Source organism: Taudactylus pleione, unplaced genomic scaffold (genome assembly GCF_031769625.1).
Source record: "Taudactylus pleione unplaced genomic scaffold, aTauple2 ptg003137l, whole genome shotgun sequence".
Classification (NCBI taxonomy): Eukaryota; Metazoa; Chordata; class Amphibia; order Anura; family Myobatrachidae; genus Taudactylus; species Taudactylus pleione.
Genome location: NW_028287496.1, coordinates 2833403 through 2853466, shown reverse-complemented (window position 1 = coordinate 2853466; position 20064 = coordinate 2833403). Strand labels below are relative to the sequence as shown.

The 20064-nt window shown below is 42.5% G+C and overlaps 1 protein-coding gene across 1 annotated transcript in view; it reads right to left on the bottom strand.

The window, feature by feature from the left end:
• Positions 1 to 20064, bottom strand: part of LOC148430835 (pancreatic lipase-related protein 2-like) — a 114230-nt gene that overhangs the window by 51083 nt on the left and 43083 nt on the right. The window contains exons 2-4 of the mRNA XM_088466429.1: positions 6692 to 6802; positions 3130 to 3255; positions 2928 to 3046 (exon numbers count right to left, since the gene is read on the bottom strand). Of these exons, the coding sequence (XP_088322555.1) occupies positions 2928 to 3046; positions 3130 to 3255; positions 6692 to 6802 (356 nt within the window). The remainder of the gene's footprint in view (positions 1 to 2927; positions 3047 to 3129; positions 3256 to 6691; positions 6803 to 20064) is intronic.

The window sequence follows — 20064 nt, the reverse complement described above, 5'->3', positions numbered from 1 at the left end:
AGGGGGGGGGGGGTAGGAGCAGGTGCACACTATAAGCACCAAGAATACAAATGATCAAAATATCTATAATAGACTGCAATAATTAACATGGTTTTAAATGTAAGGTTTCTTAGTACATGTTTGGCCAAGGATGTTTGCCCACCTACCACGTCACGGTGAACCTTATACAGGTGGGTCCCTAACATCTCTAATACTAACACACTAATTAATTTATCTAGGTCTTACCTATCATAGAGCCCATTAGATGTGTGCACTGCAATGCAAGGACCCATACCAGTTAAAATCACCTGGGGCAGGCAGGAAGAGTGCTAGCCCAAAGAAGGGGTCTCACCTTCAGAATGTACCTTAAATACACACACACAGGAAATGGGAGGGGCTGGGCTGCACATCCTAATATTAAACATGATAATAGGTGCTACCATGCTGAGACCAGTAGTTCTACAGCAAAAAGGAGAGGGGGGGGGGGTAGGAGCAGGTGCACACTATAAGCACCAAGAATACAAATGATCAAAATATCTATAATAGACTGCAATAATTAACATGGTTTTAAATGTAAGGTTTCTTAGTACATGTTTGGCCAAGGATGTTTGCCCACCTACCACGTCACGGTGAACCTTATACAGGTGGGTCCCTAACATCTCTAATACTAACACACTAATTAATTTATCTAGGTCTTACCTATCATAGAGCCCATTAGATGTGTGCACTGCAATGCAAGGACCCATACCAGTTAAAATCACCTGGGGCAGGCAGGAAGAGTGCTAGCCCAAAGAAGGGGTCTCACCTTCAGAATGTACCTTAAATACACACACACAGGAAATGGGAGGGGCTGGGCTGCACATCCTAATATTAAACATGATAATAGGTGCTACCATGCTGAGACCAGTAGTTCTACAGCAAAAAGGAGAGGGGGGGGGGGAGGAGCAGGAGTCTGTGTTGCCTGTGAACCTTGTGAATTAATCCTTAACCTCTGTCACCCTTAATATTGGTTTTCTATTTCTGCAATAATTAGTCAACTCTTCCTAGTTACATTGATCTAGTCATTTTCAATAGAAAGAAATAAAGGAAGTGGTGCTGCCCTGCTCACGTAATGTATACTAATTACAGAGAAAAGAAAAAATATGTGAGACTCGTGAGTGCACTCTCGGGTGAATAAGAAAGAGGGAGAGGGGCTGAGCTCTCATGATATGGGGTATTTTTAGCATCATAATAAAAAAAAACTTTTATTTATACATTTAAAAATTACATAACAAGATTGATAAAATATAAGAAGTGATGTATAAAGTTAGGAAAAAGTGTTAATAAAAATTCCTGATAAAGCTGCTGGGTCATGTAGTAATCTAGAAGTTATTACTTCTGTATTAATTAGAACAGAGGATGCGCATTATTGCTCATTGAGCCCAGCCCTCTCTTTTTCTTAATCACCCGAGAGTGCACTCACGAGTCTCACATATTTTTTTCTTTTTTCTTTAATTAGAATCCAAAAGCCTGTAGGACAAGGCACATGCAGGCCCACCAAGAGCCACGGCGGGCCCGGGTAACAGGGGGCGCAGCCTATCGCGGGAGGCGTGGCCATGCCCCCTTTGAAAAAAAACAAATGTCACCGCCACGAAGCGAGGGGGGCGCTCTGACCCCCTCAGCCCAGTGCAGAGCCAGGGGGAGTGTGATCAGTGTGATCGCTCCCCCCCACAGGCATAGGAGACTGCTGTGGCTGCTGCACGAGCAGTCTCCCCCACACGCTGTGTGCTGGACTGCTGTGAGGGAGGGGAGGCGGCGTCATACCTGGGCACCTGCCGGGCCCCTTAGGAAGCCCAGGCCCGGGTAGTTTGTACCCGCTCCCCCCCCTCTCAGCACCCCTGGGCACATGACAGACAAAACAATCGTATCAAAGACCTGCTCAGCTCCCAGAGAATGGAGAGACCATTTGCTACATGAGTGAGGTAAACTGCTTTGCAGGTATTATCTGTGGCCAGGAATAATGCCCATTAGGTCTGGTTATACCATGGAGGGGATAGCTAGGGCCAATCAGGAAGCCAAGTTTTTGGTAAGGACTATGGACCACCAGACGCACAGCCCCCCACTTGGCAAAGTGCGGTACTGCGCATACGTGGTTATCCATGCGTTCTCCTCTGTCCATAGTGAAGGTGTTTCCTTAATCAGAGTCTGGAAAGGCAGCTGATTGCAGACACCTGTGTGAGGCTGGTTTAAGAGCTGCAGAGACACTGGGGAAATTGATCCTGATGGTGAGATAGTCGCCCAGGTTATAGGCTTCGGGAGTGAATAGTGTTAGGGGTCCTGGACCTGCAAATCCACTGAAGAACTATATTGCTGTTTGGAAGACTGTGTAACATCTTGCCTGTGAAACTGACGTATCCTGTGTACCTGCCTGTGGTGAGTAATACAGCTATTGATGGATTTTACCCGGTCTATGTGATTCTTGTTACAATACCAATCAGCATTAACACCATACGTTCCTGGCAACACCTGGAGATATTACATCCTGTACCTTCTGTATGCTGCTTAACCCAGTGTTATTCTGCACCTGCTTTCTACCGGTTAATAAACCAATCCCTGGTTATGTTGTCAGTCCTGTGGACTAACCTCCATTGCTCACAGCTGACACCTCCATTATTAACATCATAGATTCTACCAATAATTGTTTCATAAGTGACAGTCTGTTCAGCGATGTTTATAGCCATGTGGAATCAGTATATACAGGCACCACACTGGGGAGTATATAGGAGCTCCCATACCATATAAGGCAATAATGTGAGTCCATTCAGTAATTCCTTATAATGATTTATATGAGGAATTCTCTCATGGACAAATGTCAGACTAGAGCATACAATATAGCGCATTACACCAGCTCTTTTATCATTTTATCACTCCTGTTTGCGGAAATTTCCAATGTTGTTATCACCACTTACATCCTGAAAAGCGCTGTACGAAGAACCTGGGTAACTGATAAACCCACCAGGACTGACAATACTGTGTGTGAAAAGCTGGTGGCTCCTTCCATGGTTACACAGCACCTTATCCTCAATTCCTGAAAGGTAGAGCAGACAGCCAATCAGAACCCTTGTCACCTGCGAGATCACCAGCCACCAATACAGTGACTGACGTCTGTACCATAAATCAGATGATCAATGTCTCCATGCTTAATATGCATTCGGTCACATGCAGGCTGGTGTTCTCCTCCATTTGGATAGAAGTCTAGATGACCAGCTGGTTCCAACATTCCAAAGCCTCCAAGACCTTCATATTAAATTACAACATCAGAAAAAAACACATTAACTAGTGCAGGGACAGGCAACTCCTGGCATTACAGGATGTGGTGAGTGGCACCTGCAAGGTCAGTCCCTCTGCCAGTATGTGCTGCACTGCTCCTACCCTCATACTACATTTGCTTTCATCAAGCATGGCCTGCATACCAAGCGAGGTCTGGGTCTATAGTGGGTGAACCCTGCTGGTTAGTTCTGCTGCATCAAACAGTACACAGATCTGAAGCACATTTATATCCTGAGAAATCTGTATCCTAAGAAAAGGTGAAGGACAAGGAAAGCCACAGACATTGTTTAGCCTCTATTATAACCACTGATACTTTTGTATATAGTGTCTGTATATGGTATAATGGTGAGAATCCAAATAACTGTTGACATATAAAATTAGAAAGCTACCCCTGATCTAGCAGAGGAGAGGAGTCTGTTACTCTGGACTATTCCTAGAAGACAGTTGAATGACTTCGTAGTACGGTATTGAGATGGCAAGTACAGTAATAGGACAGCCCAGTTCTGCTTTGGCTTCAACACTATTTGTGAAAACCCATTTGTGGACTACGTAATCTAGAGAATGACAGACCATTCATGAGTCTCCCCTCTGCAGCTTGGTTGTGGCAGAGCTGGAGCCAACCATGTAGTGAGTCGTGGCAGAGTATGGTGCAGGACAGCTGTGAGTTACTTACTCATCTCTAGGTGACAATATAGCGTCTGAGAAAGCAGCCACACTTCTATTTATTGGTGTATTCTCTGCATGTATATAACATTATTCCACAATAGAAAGAGTCCCACAGAAGGCTATGAGCTGTACAGTTCCTTTACTGGTTTCATCATTCCTTCACCTGTACTTGGAACCCATATTGCCCTCCAAACCCATCATTAATCACTGCCATCATTATACCAGGGGAAATGGGGTATGATTCCCCTTTGATTGCACAAGTCAGTGAAAGAATGGAGCAAACAATTGAAGATACAGGTAAGGGTGAGATGTTTTAATTATTGCATTTACAACATGTACGATTTTAATTACTGAATTTACAAAATGTATGTTAAGGACCATATTTGCATACTCGCCTCCGGGATAGCCTGCTGACATGTACACTATTATCCGTATCTTGCTGGTACAGCTCCGGCAATTACTTGAATTCCTGGTTCCTGACCCAATGGTTGAATGCACGTACATCGGCCCATGCAAGGGACCTATAACAAGGATCCCTCTCTGGTTTGTTGCAAAGAGCCCACAGGCTTCTCTAGCCAAGCTCTGGGAAGATACTGTACGCTTTGTGGAGCGTGAGGCCTTCGGGCACAATGCATCCCCACCATAGAATCCTATAGGGCGTTGTACTGTAGCACTGCTCAAACTATGGGAGCCATCTGCTGTGGACCTTAGTATTGCGTTAACCCTCAGACAATGGCAGTGTTTATGAGGTATCTCTAGTGTACATTTACTGCAGGTTTAATAGTTCTAACAGATGTTAATAGGGACATTTATCAAGCTTTCTAAAAATAATAAAATTAGGTTTTGTCCATAACACTCAGATTCTTGCCATAATTCTACAAAATGATGTCTAGAATCTGATTTTTTTTGCTACATCTCCTAAGTGATAGATCATATAGGGAGCTATCTCCTGACATTAATGGGAGGTGTCTATTGTTGCAACAGCTCCTAAGTGACAGATTATGCAATATAGGGAGCTATCTCTTGACATTAATGGGAGGTGTCTATTGTTGCTACATCTCCTAAGTGACAGATCATATAAGGAGCTATCTTCTGACATTAATGGGAGGTGTCTATTGTTGCTATATCTCCTAAGTGACAGATCATATAGGGAGCTATCTCCTGAAATTAATGGGAGATGTCTATTGTTGCTACATCTCCTAAGTGACAGAGCAAATAGGGAGCTTTGTATCCTGACATTAATGGGAGGTGTCTATTGTTGCTACATCTCCTAAGTGACAGATCATATAAGGAGCTATCTCCTGAAATTAATGGGAGGTGTCTATTGTTGCTACATCTCCTAAGTGACAGAGCAAATAGGGAGCTTTGTATTCTGACATTAATGGGAGGTGTCTATTGTTGCTACATCTCCTAAGTGACAGATCATATAAGGAGCTATCTCCTGACATTAATGGGAGGTGTCTATTGTTGCTACTTCTCCTAAGTGACATCATATAAGGAGCTATCTCCTGACATTAATGGGAGGTGTCTATTGTTGCTATATCTCCTAAGTGACAGATCATATAGGGAGCTATCTCCTGAAATTAATGGGAGGTGTCTATTGTTGCTACATCTCCTAAGTGACAGAGCAAATAGGGAGCTTTGTATCCTGACATTAATGGGAGGTGTCTATTGTTGCTACATCTCCTAAGTGACAGATCATATAAGGAGCTATCTCCTGACATTAATGGGAGGTGTCTATTGTTGCTACTTCTCCTAAGTGACATCATATAAGGAGCAATCTCCTGACATTAATGGGAGGTGTCTATTGTTGCTACATCTCCTAAGTGACAGGTCATATAGGGAGCTATCTCCTGACATTAATGAGAGGTGTCTATTGTTGCTATATCTCCTAAGTGAAATCATATAAAGAGCTATCTCCTGACATTAATGGGAGGTGTCTATTGTTGCTACATCTCCTAAGTGACAGAGCAAATAGGGAGCTTTGTATCCTGACTATAATGGGAGGTGTCTATTGTTGCTACATCTCCTAAGTGACAGGTCATATAGGGAGCTTTGTATCCTGACTATAATGGGAGGTGTCTATTGTTGCTACATCTCCTAAGTGACAGATCATATAGGGAGCTATCTCCTGACATTAATGAGAGGTGTCTATTGTTGCTACATCTCCTAAGTGACATCATATAAAGAGCTATCTCCTGACATTAATGGGAGGTGTCTATTGTTGCTACATCTCCTAAGTGACAGATCATATAAGGAGCTATCTCCTGACATTAATGGGAGGTGTCTATTGTTGCTACATCTCCTAAGTGACAGATCATGCAATATAGGGAGCTATCTCCTGACATTAATGGGAGGTGTCTATTGTTGCTACATCTCCTAAGTGACAGATCATGCAATATAGGGAGCTATCTCCTGACATTAATGGGAGGTGTCTATTGTTGCTACTTCTCCTAAGTGACAGATCATATAGGGAGCTTTGTATCCTGACATTAATGGGAGGTGTCTATTGTTGCTTTTGTTTGGTTTCTAATTGATGTATTTAAAAATAAAACTTTTCAATCCAAAATATTGAGGAAAGGATTACAGCAAAAAAACTAATTGCATTGTACTGTTTGGAGCAAGTGGTAAAGAAGCCATTTTAAGACATTGTTCTGTTTATACGTTACATATTGGGGGTTGTGTTACTTATTCAGAGTTGGGTCACATGTGCCAATATAGAACATTGAGGTTATACCAAGATGGAGGAAGATGGAAGATCCGTCGGTGACAACAAAGTCAGCATCTGTAGGGTTCAGCTGCACCTGGGGAGGGGTATATTCAAAATAGGGTCCAGCCGGATCCAGCCCTGTAGGAAAGTTCCAGTGAGTGTAAATTTAGTCACCCTGAGCAGTTCATCCATTACTGTATCAGCCTACACATCACAGGCATGCGCAACACATTATGGGGTGTATCCAAGGAAATCTAGGGGGGATACTCTGTAATAAGGCGTGTGTCTGGCTTTATTTTCATTTAAACAATTCCTGTTACTAGCTGTGTAGCCCCAATCTCCCCCATATTATATCTGCATCAATACCCCCTACTCCATAATTTCAATGACCCAATTCATATTTAGCTGACCAGCATTAGGGTGTGCCAGACACCCCCAGGATCCCATGTGTGCACACCTATGAACATACAGATCATAGACCAGTGAGTCAGCCAATGAGTGACTGGGGATTACAGTGAGAAGTACTAGGTGTCAGACTCAGGGCTGTAACTAGGGTACTGCGGCCAGTGCCATGGCACAGGGCACCACAGGGCAGGGGGCACTGTTTGAGGCTATGGCCCTCTCTCAGGTGCACTATATAATGTCCCTATTTATCCCCTGCATCTCCTGGCCTCTCCTATCTCTTCCCTGGCCCTTCCCCATGAGGCCATGCCCTCTCTCAGGTGCACTATATAATGTCCCTATTTATCCCCAGCATCTCCTGGCCTCTCCTATCTCTTCCCTGGCCCTTCCCCATGAGGCCATGGCCCTCTCTCAGGTGCACTATATAATGTCCCTATTTATCCCCGGCATCCCCTGGCCTCTCTTATCTCTTCCCTGGCCCTTCCCCATGAGGCCATGGCCCTCTCTCAGGTGCGCTATATTATGTCCCTATTTATCCCCTGCATCTCCTGGCCTCCCCTATCTCTTCCCTGGCCCTTCCCCATGAGGTCATGGCCCTCTCTCAGGTGCACTATATTATGTCCCTATTTATCCCCAGCATCTCCTGGCCTCCCCTATCTCTTCCCTGGCCCTTCCCCATGAGGCCATGGCCCTCTCTCAGGTGCAGTATATTATGCCCCTATTTATCCCCGGCATCTTCTGGCCTCCCCTATCTCTTCCCTGGCCCTTCCCCATGAGGCCATGGCCCTCTCTCAGGTGCACTATATTATGTCCCTATTTATCCCCAGCATCTCCTGGCCTCTCCTATCTCTTCCCTAGCCCTTCCCCATGAGGCCATGGCCCTTTTTTGAGTGCATTATGTCCCTTTGAAAAATAAGGGGGCGCCAATGCTCTTTCTTGCACAGGGCACCAAAAAGTCTTGTTACGGATCTGCCGCCTAGAGTAGTGGTGGTGAGGGGGGGTGTAGGCCTTGGGGGAGATGAGTTCCACCACCTCTTCAGGACCACTTTAAACCCTGGTGCAGAGGAGGTAGATTCAGAGAAATGAACAGTGAAAGAGCGATTAGATAGGTAGGATGAGAACTAGGATAGGGCTGTGTCCTGAAGACCTAGGGATTGTGGTGTTTGTGTAGCCTATGTACTAATCATTGGAGAGCTGCCCCTTTTGGATACGAGCGCCAGAGCGAGTGATTTCTCGTTCTCTCCGGGGCAAGCACGCGCGCACTGCCCTGCCAATCGACCCGCTTGCGAGAGCTAAGCGCTCATGAGTGGGTCTGAATCAGGCCCAAAGTACCAACCAATCAGTTCCTCACTGTTGTTTTTCAAGAACAGTCTGTAAAGTCTTAGTATATCTCCCCCTGTAAGAGAAGAGAGTGCTCACAGTGTCACATGCAGGAGAGATATCTGGAGGAATAAGAAGTGAGTAATGTCCTTTAGCCTTGGTAGTGACCAGATCATTTACTACCTTAGTCAGTGCTGTCTCTGTGGAGTGTTGGGAATAAAAGTTTGACTGAAGTGGGTCCAATAAGTGCGAGAGAAGAAAGTGTGTGAGGCGGGTGTAGGCAAGTCTCTCCAGTAGCTTGGAGGGGCATGGGAGATGGGACATTGATTTCAGAGAGACTTAGGGGTAAATTCAGACCCAGACGCTAAGTTGCGCTCTCTTGCAGGCAAAAGGTGCCGGGTATGCAAATTCCGCGATCGCACTGTCTGGTGTAAGAACTCCCAATATGTCATAGAGAGCGACAGCAAAGTGATCGCACGCCAGTATAAAGACGCCCACTTTTCTTTCATGGCACACATCATCTCCAGGAAGTGTATGATTAATCAGAACCATCGAGCGCCATCGGAGCTGCACACAGCCCTTGAGTTCGACCGCCGCATGCACTGCGATCACTGCCGGCTGAAATACAACCAAGTGACGTGTACAATGATTCCTCTGTGCTAATTATGCACACCCATAAAACTCAGACACGCCTGTGTTCCCAGCACCACTCCCCCGTTCACAAGCACCTTCCCCTGTTACCACCCACAATCGGCACATTCTGTCACTCATATTAGCGTCCAGTCTGTGTACTACAAGCGCACAATTCCCGAGCGCAGTGACTGGTTCACGAATGCGCATATTGACACATACGCAGACGGGTGACTATAGGCCATAGCATGCGTTCGCGGCTTAGCGTCCGGGTCTGAATCAGGCCCTTAGTGCCAGAATTGTGTTGAGAGAGATTACAGATTTTAGTCAAAGTTGGGATGATCACAGGAGACAGAGCTTTAATGGTTTGTGATGGTATAGGATCAGGAAAAGAGGTAATACATTAGCAGGATGAGAAGAGAGTAAATACTTCATCTTCATTTATGGCATCAAATCTATAATGTAACTTTTATTTTTCATTAAAAGGTCAAGGTCACAAAGAGTATAAAAGAAGGAAATTCCCCTGAAACGAGATAAACGGTCCCCGCCTTAGAATAAATATTATATAAACAGATAAGGACAGTTACGTCCATATGGGCATCAGGGCGGAAATATTCAGCAGAACATACCGTATGCTAAATTGCTGTGTTCACAACAACAGACACTCTAAGTTACATCTGATATGTAAATGACTGATATTTAGGGTGAGCACAGTAACCTAATATCTGTAATCAGAGTGAGACAATTCTATGTAGTTACATGAATCTCATACAATAAACCAGGAAAAATACATATTCTTGATTTAATCTAGTTATTAAATGGGAATATCAAGTATAATTATAGGGACTCATCAGTAGTCTTCATTCATAGTTCTACACATTTTATATGGAATTTCTATTTTTCATTTCAATTTTGTATTTATTTTTATATTTATATAATTCTTTTTTTTTTTATCTCCCCCTCCCTTTTTTCTCACACAATAAGGGGTCTATTTATCAAAGTTCAATTTAGCATTTCGGGTGATTTTTTTTTCATTCTAATTGCTTTAGATTTTGATTATCAGAGATTTACTAAATCAAAATTGAATGTGAACTCGAAAATAAAATAAAATCTCCAATCTACATAGACCAATATAGGATCCCCTGATTTACTAATATTTGAATTGAAATTGAACACCACATCCCCAAAATAAGATAATAACATCCCACCTCCCCAAAGAACAACCAGCACCAGACTCATGGGAACACCAAATAAAGGGGCCCCTCTCTCCAGGTATTCCCGGGCCAGGGCTGAATCCTAGGGCTATCCTCCGCACCCCTGGGAAGTAGGTGCAGGGTTGATACGTTAAAATATAGAATAATAGTAATATTGTCTTTTACATGAGGACTATAGGTCCTAGCAAGCCTCCCCCATATGCCGGTACTTGTAAATCTGCAAGTACCAGCATGCGAGGCATTAAGGGGCTATTGGTAACTAAGGGGTCTAGTTACTAAGCAGTGTTAGGAGAGAGTGAAAAGTGATAAGAAAGTTATAAGGTACAAACCAATCAGCTCCCAACTGTCATTTTTCAAACACAGCCTGTGAGATGACAGTTGGGAGCTGATTGGCTGGCACCTTATCACTTTCTTATCAATTTTCACTCTGTCTCCTAACACCGCTTAGTAAATAGACCCCTATATTTCCCCTAAGAAAGTATTAAAACAAAGAAAGAACACACACCGTTGAAAGTAACATTTTATTACATACACTCACAATCGGACTGTACTCACCATTTCCCTGGTGTTTGGTCCTCTTGTCCAGTAAAAGCCCGCTGTTTGGAAAAAAAAATACTCACCTTACCCTTGGCGCAGGTTGGTCTGATTCTCCAGTAGCATCCCAGGCATTTACAAAACAAACTGACATCCCGGGCATTTACAAAAACAAACTGACATCCCGGGCATTTACAAAAACAAACTGGCATCCCGGGCATAATGGACATACAGTAGAAGTAGAAGAGCTGTATGTACACATACAGCTCATCTCCACAAGTGACAGGACCCACTAGCAGGGCTATATTTCAGGAAAGCCATTCCAGAAGTTCATGTGACCAATGACATCACCCGGAACAGCTTTCCTAAACCTCTCGGTGGAGGAGACAGGTTACAGTGTCTGGAGTATTGAGCATCAGCAGCATGATCTGGCCAATGAGGTGAGGGAAAAGGAAGCCGGGTCAGGGGAGAAGCAGAAAGCGGGGGGGATGCAGGGAAGCAGTGGCAGCTGAGAGAGATGGAGCCGAGGTGAGGGAAAAGGAAGCTGGGTCAGAGGAGAAGCAGAAAGCGGGGGGGTTGCAGGGAAGCAGTGGCAGCTGAGAGAGATGGAGCCGAGGTGAGGGAAAAGGAAGCCGGGTCAGGGGAGAAGCAGAAAGCGGGGGGGATGCAGGGAAGCAGTGGCAGCTGAGAGAGATGGAGCCAAGGTGAGGGAAAAGGAAGCCGGGTCAGGGGAGAAGCAGAAAGCGGGGGGGATGCAGGGAAGCAGTGGCAGCTGAGAGAGATGGAGCCGAGGTGAGGGAAAAGGAAGCCAGGTCAGGGGAGAAGCAGAAAGCGGGGGGGATGCAGGGAAGCAGTGGCAGCTGAGAGAGATGGAGCCGAGGTGAGGGAAAAGGAAGCTGGGTCAGGGGAGAAGCAGAAAGCGGGGGGGATGCAGGGAAGCAGTGGCAGCTGAGAGAGATGGAGCCGAGGTGAGGGAAAAGGAAGCCAGGTCAGGGGAGAAGCAGAAAGCGGGGGGGATGCAGGGAAGCAGTGGCAGCTGAGAGAGATGGAGCCGAGGTGAAGGAGGGACTGATGGAAGGAAGCAGCTCACCTAGGAACAAACACAGCAGCGGCAGAGCCTTCTCTTTACGATAACTTCAGACACGACTACGGGGTGGTGGGTTCTGGACTGTAGATAGATAGTAATTAGACAATCTCTAGATAGACACCAGATGTTAGACAGTCAATAGGTTGACAGGGTCAAAAGGTGAAACATGAAAATGGTCACCACATTATTATTTTTGTTTTGTTTTTAGGGTTAGGCACCTACTGGAGGGTTAGGCAATTACCCCCATGGTTAAGGTTAGGCACTTACCAGAGGGTTAGGGTTAGGCACTAGAAGGGACGGTTAGGGTTAGGCACCAAGGGGAGGGTTAGGGTGAAGATTAGGGCTAAAAAACAAAAAATGTAATGTGTCGACCATTTTCATGTCGACCTTTTGACCCTGTTGACCTTTTGCACGTCGACCTTCTTACATATCGACATTTAGTGTGTCGACCTTTTGTACCTGTCGACCTATTGTCTGTCTAACATCTGGGGTAAATTTACTAAGAATCGAGAATGGTCAAGATGCCAATCTCAGGAGAGTTTAGGCGTGATTTTCAACTCGCAAATTGACTAAAGGCAAAGTCGGGTGAGTCAGTAGAGACGCCCCCAAATAGTAGGTGTTCCTTCAGGAATGCCTCCATTTGTCCGGCCACCCCGCCTACAAAACGGGGCAAGCTGTCGATCAACATCGACAGCTGCCCCGTTTGTAGCAAGCCCCGGAGCGAGAGAATTTCTCTCTCGCTATGGGGCTTGCGCAGGTGCATTGCGCACACCGCGTGTGTGCACTGCACAACCATTGACCCGCTTGTGAGCGGGTCTGAATCAGGCCGACAGCACACATATTTAAGAAGAATTGAGATGACAATCTCGGGTGAGATGCCTGCAAACTCTCTGCCAAATTGACATTTTAAACACTCACCTCCAGAGCTGCGAGTTTGGCTAAAACTTTCACAAATCATTGTGATTTGTGTATGTTTCTGCCAGCAAATAGTTTAAATAGGGTGTATTTTTTTTTAAAAAACGGTCCCTCCCCTAACCAGCCCCAACTTGCCAGCCTGTCCTGGTACCTAAAATTATGGGGAACAAAACAAGTAGTGCTCCACCATAATTTAGGTACCAGCACCAGGCTGCAGGGCCAGTCTTGGATTTAATTATAGGGGGAAAAAAATTATGTAGAGGTATCCCTATAATTAAAACCAGCACTGGACCCTTTCTAGCGGGGACCGATGCCACAGCCAAGGGAGCTCTTTCATCGGGCCCCCCAGCCGCAGCATCAGTCCTGACCACTAGTCAGCCCAGGCCAGGGATCCCTGGGGAGTTGCAGACTCCCCCAATAAAGGGGTCTCCCTCTACAGGGCACCCCTGGCCTAGGCTGCCTATCCCCACAACCCTAGGGTGGTAGGTTGATAGTGTATGTAGTGTTTAAAAAATAGAATTAACAACATTGTCTTTACAGTGGAACTACAGGTCCCAGCAAGCCTCCCCCACATGCTGGTACTTGGAGAACCATAAGTAGCAGCATGCGGGACGCTTTGGAAATCCCACGGCCCGCCAGCAAATCAGAGGCCGCTGTACATATAGCATCTGCTCATTGGCTGGGACCCACGTGTAACCAGCCATTGAGCGGCTGCTGTACGTAAAGTGGCCTCTGTTTGGCTGGTGGGCCATGGGATTTCTGGAAGCATCCCGTCAGCTGGCATTTGTGAAGTATTGGCATATGTGATAGCATACATACCGACACTTGTCCATATGGGTTCACTTACTCGGTTTATTTTGCCAAGACCCCTAGATGCTACGGAGACCAGCGCGAGGAAGGAGGTGAGTATCAGATCTTTCTTTCAGGTACACACATTGGAATCTACTTGGAGAAGAGGACAGAAACATCTGGCAGTAAGAACAATATGTGTGAATGGAATAGGTGTATGTAATAAACTTTTACTGTATATGGTGTGTGTGTACTATGTTTTTTTTAACTATTTAATTTACAGTGGGGGCACAGGTGCTGGCCGCCTGCTGGGACTTGTAGTTCCACAAGTGCTAAAGGGCAGGCATGCTGGCACCTGTAGTTCCACTGTAAAATTCAATAGTTTTCAACTATTTAACACATTATTACCCCCGTACCCACAGCCCAGGGGTGCAGAGAAGAGCCCCAGGCTTCAGCCCAAGCCTGGGGTTTCGGTAGAAGTGGGGACCCCCCTTTTTTGGGGGGGTCCCCACTTCCCCTGAAATTTAAAAGCAGGACTGGCCCTGCGCCAGGTGCTGGTTCCTAAATCATGGTGGAACCCTACTCGTTTTGTTCCCTGTAATTTTAGGAACCAGGATTAGCGGACCAGTCCGGGGCTGGTTATGTCTATTGGGGGGGACCCTACGTAATTTTTTTTAAACATTTAACCCATTTTTTACAGGTACAACACACAAGCAGCTAACGCATATCTCCACTGATATGTGCAGGCTCCTTGCTCTGGAGAGTTGTGCAGAGAGGAAACACTGCAATCTCAGGTGAGTAATCTCCTTCAAAACTTGATACTCGGGGGAGATATCTCGATCTGCTTCACTATCGACCAACTCGATTTGGCCCAAATTGTCTGGTAAATTTGCGAGTGAAATAATGGTAAAATCACCCTAGAGAACTCAGGCCAAACTCGGTTCTTAGTGAATTTACCCCAGGGAGTCAGTCTGATCATCTCAGGAGTTATGGCCACACTGGGAACAAGGGACAGTCTGCACACTATCTGCCACTTTACAAGTGTTTTCAAACACTGTTGTTATTCATTTGTATAGTGGCAAGTAGTTTGAAGACTGTCCCTTACTCCCTGCTTGACTCTGAGACCTCATAGATAAACAGAGAAGGGAGTCAGCCCAGCAGCAGTAACTATTATGGGTGTTATGGGCTGTGGAGGTTTTAGGGAGGGAGGGGGTGGACCTGTGATCCTGTGTCTGTCCCCTATACCTGTACTAACCCCAGGTTTCCACGGGGGCATAGCATGAGCAGTGTTTTCCTTTATTTCTTAGGCAGTCCACCCCTGCAAAAAAACATAAAAACCAGCGAGAAACAAAAACATACAAATGATGGACGGTTTAGAATTTACCAGTAGGTATTTATATAATTTACTAGTATATGCACACCTGTGCAAAAGTGTACAGTATATCATACGGTGTTCATGAGAGACATACTAGCATATAGAGACATAATAAAGACATACTAGTATATAGACACATAATAAAGACATACTAGCATATAGACACATAATAAAGACATACTATAATATAGACACATAATAAACTCATACTAGTATATAGACATATAATAAAGACATACTAGAATATAGACACATAATAAAGACATACTATAATATAGACACATAATAAACTCATACTAGTATATAGACATATAATAAAGACATACTAGAATATAGACACATAATAAAGACATACTAGTATATAGACATATAATAAAGACATACTAGTATATAGACACATAATAAAGACATACTAGAATATAGACACATAATAAAGACATACTAGTATATAGACACATAATAAAGACATACTAGAATATAGACACATAATAAAGACATACTAGTATATAGACACATAATAAAGACATACTAGTATATAGACATATAATAAAGACATACTAGTATATAGACACATAATAAAGACATACTAGAATATAGACACATAATAAAGACATACTAGTATATAGACACATAATAAAGACATACTAGAATATAGACACATAATAAAGACATACTAGTATATAGACATATAATAAAGACATACTAGAATATAGACACATAATAAAGACATACTAGTATATAGACACATAATAAAGACATACTAGAATATAGACACATAATAAAGACACTAGTATATAGACACATAATAAAGACACTAGTATATAGACATATAATAAAGACATACTAGTATATAGACACATAATAAAGACATACTAGAATATAGACACATAATAAAGACATACTAGTATATAGACACATAATAAAGACATACTAGAATATAGACACATAATAAAGACATACTAGTATATAGACATATAATAAAGACATACTAGAATATAGACACATAATAAAGACATACTAGTATATAGACACATAATAAAGACATACTAGAATATAGACACATAATAAAGACACTAGTATATAGACACATAATAAAGACACTAGTATATAGACATATAATAAAGACATACTAGAATATAGACACATAATAAAGACATACTAGTATATAGACACATAATAAAGACATACTAGTATATAGACACATAATAAAGACATACTAGTATATAGACATATAATAAAGACATACTAGTATATAGACACATAATAAAGACATACTAGAATATAGACACATAATAAAGACATACTAGTATATAGACATATAATAAAGACATACTAGTATATAGACACATAATAAAGACATACTAGAATATAGACACATAATAAAGACATACTAGTATATAGACACATAATAAAGACATACTAGAATATAGACACATAATAAAGACATACTAGTATATAGACATATAATAAAGACATACTAGAATATAGACACATAATAAAGACATACTAGTATATAGACATATAATAAAGACATACTAGTATATAGACACATAATAAAGACATACTAGAATATAGACACATAATAAAGACATACTAGTATATAGACACATAATAAAGACATACTAGAATATAGACACATAATAAAGACATACTAGTATATAGACATATAATAAAGACATACTAGAATATAGACACATAATAAAGACATACTAGTATATAGACACATAATAAAGACATACTAGAATATAGACACATAATAAAGACACTAGTATATAGACACATAATAAAGACACTAGTATATAGACATATAATAAAGACATACTAGAATATAGACACATAATAAAGACATACTAGAATATAGACACATAATAAAGACATACTAGTATATAGACACATAATAAAGACATACTAGAATATAGACACATAATAAAGACATACTAGTATATAGACATATAATAAAGACATACTAGAATATAGACACATAATAAAGACATACTAGTATATAGACACATAATAAAGACATACTAGTATATAGACATATAATAAAGACATACTAGTATATAGACATATAATAAAGACATACTAGAATATAGACACATAATAAAGACATACTAGTATATAGACACATAATAAAGACATACTAGAATATAGACACATAATAAAGACATACTAGTATATAGACACATAATAAAGACATACTAGAATATAGACACATAATAAAGACATACTAGTATATAGACATATAATAAAGACATACTAGAATATAGACACATAATAAAGACATACTAGTATATAGACACATAATAAAGACATACTAGAATATAGACACATAATAAAGACATACTAGTATATAGACATATAATAAAGACATACTAGAATATAGACACATAATAAAGACATACTAGTATATAGACACATAATAAAGACATACTAGAATATAGACACATAATAAAGACACTAGTATATAGACACATAATAAAGACACTAGTATATAGACATATAATAAAGACATACTAGAATATAGACACATAATAAAGACATACTAGTATATAGACACATAATAAAGACATACTAGTATATAGACACATAATAAAGACATACTAGAATATAGACACATAATAAAGACATACTAGTATATAGACACATAATAAACACATACTAGCATATAGACACATAATAAAGACATATTAGTATATAGACACATAATAAAGACATACTAGTATATAGACACATAATAAAGACCTACTAGAATATAGACATATAATAAAGACATACTAGTATATAGGCACATAATAAAGAAATATTAGTATATAGGATCATAATAAAGACATACTAGTATATAGACACATAATAAAGACATAAAAAAACCATAAAATAATTCACTTAAATCTGCTCCTGTAGTATTTGGTATTGGAATTAGGACTCTCTCCTCTATGTCCCAAACAGGGTATATTAAGCAGCAGAACTTTACCAATAGATGGCTCAATTAATTCTCAGGAAGTTCTTTGGCATCCAGCAAGTTTGCTAAGCGACACTGGATCACGTTGAATCCGGCACTAGACAGCTGGAATGAGATCAGACTGCTAGATAACTGGTATGGAACCAGAATGATGGCTCGCTGGAATGAGACTGAATTACTGAAACCCCAGAATGGGACCAGATTGCTGCTAACACTGGAATAGGACCAGATTACAGAAGTCACCAAAATACAGTATCACAGGAATGGGACCGGAATACTGGAGCCAGTAGTGCAGCAAGATGGTAATTGCACCAGTATGTGCTAGATAGAGAGCGTAGAACTGTGGAGCTCATGTATTACAGGTAAACCGTGTTAGACATTTATCAGACTGGATATAGCTGGGTCTGGAAAGTACTGAGGAGATTGCAGGATACGGGTAGATGGAGTCTGTACTGCTGGACACTGATACAATGGCTGGATGTAGAGCTAGAGAACTCACCTATGATTCAGTATCCTATATAACTTGCAGGGGATTCAAGTTTACCATTATCTTAATAAAATAGAAACAAATGATGATCTTGTGTCTTCATTTAAATAAGATGATAGCAAACAAAGAGATATTCTTGTTTATGGGTTTTGCATTTTTATGGTTCTTGTGTTCCCGAAGTAGATGCAAAAGTTGGTTTAGAAGTGGGGCTAGTATGCAGGAAGCTGGGTGGGCGTAGGAAGCTGGGTTGGCGTATGTAACTTCTACGCATGAGATGATACTGGCAACTGGAGTGGGTGATTGGACTCAAGTGCTGGAATTCCGGACTGGAGTAGCCAACTGGAGTACCAGAGTATGGAGGGGTCAGGGAGTAGTGCAGATAGTGGTGAGTATGGAGGGGTCAGGGGGTAGTGCAGATAGTGGTGAGTATGGAGGGGTCAGGGAGTAGTGCAGATAGTGGTGAGTATGGAGGGGTCAGGGGGTAGTGCAGATAGTGGTGAGTATGGCGGGGTCAGGGAGTAGTGGAGATAGTGGTGAGTATGGCGGGGTCAGGGAGTAGTGGAGATAGTGGTGAGTATGGAGGGGTCAGGGGGTAGTGGAGATAGTGGTGAGTATGGCGGGGTCAGGGAGTAGTGCAGATAGTGGTGAGTATGGAGGGGTCAGGGGGTAGTGCAGATAGTGGTGAGTATGGAGGGGTCAGGGAGTAGTGGATATAGTGGTGAGTATGGAGGGGTCAGGGGGTAGTGCAGATAGTGGTGAGTATGGCGGGGTCAGGAGTTGTTGAGATAGTGGTGAGTAAGGAGGGGTCAGGGGGTAGTGGAGATAGTGGTGAGTATGGCAGGGTCAGGGAGTAGTGCAGATAGTGATGAGTATGGAGGGGTCAGGGGGTAGTGCAGATAGTGGTGAGTATGGCGGTGTCAGGGAGTAGTGGAGATAGTGGTGAGTATGGTGGGTCAGGGAGTAGTGCAGATAGTGGTGAGTATGGAGGGGTCAGGGGGTAGTGCAGATAGTGGTGAGTACGGCGGGGTCAGGGAGTAGTGCAGATACTGGTGAGTAAGGAGGGGTCAGGGAGTAGTGCAGATAGTGGTGAGTTTGGAGGGGTCAGGGAGGTAGTGCAGATAGTGGTGAGTATGGAGGGGTCAGGTACCACCGCAATGCACTTGTAAATGAAGATGCAGGCTTCAAATAACATCCTTTCCAGATAAAATCATGCTGTCCAAACTACGCATTTCGGAGATATACTCCTTCTTCAAGTTTGGATAGCATGACTGTGTGATCCACGGCTATTTATACCCCTCTAAATTAACAAAGGAAGCAATGATCTGTCAGTTTCCGGTTTTCCGTCCACCGGAAGTGATGCTTGCGTTCCATTTGTCTACTTCCGGTTTCGCTCTGTAAGGAAGTGACATGTGCATTCCATTAGGTTTCCTCATGCGTTCCAAATGGCAGCTATTTTGTTGTATACATCCATTTTCCAGATTTAAGCTTTCATATTTTGGATGCTGTTGTTGAAGGCTTTGCGATTAACTACCTCCTTGGTTCCCCAACTTTTATTACCCATGTGCTAGGCTGTACTTTGCATTCCAGCCGGGTCCATCCCTATTACCAGAAGTGGGGAACATCAAAATTTCCATATATATATATACAAAAAAAGAAAAGAATATTAGAATCCATAGATTGTTATATTC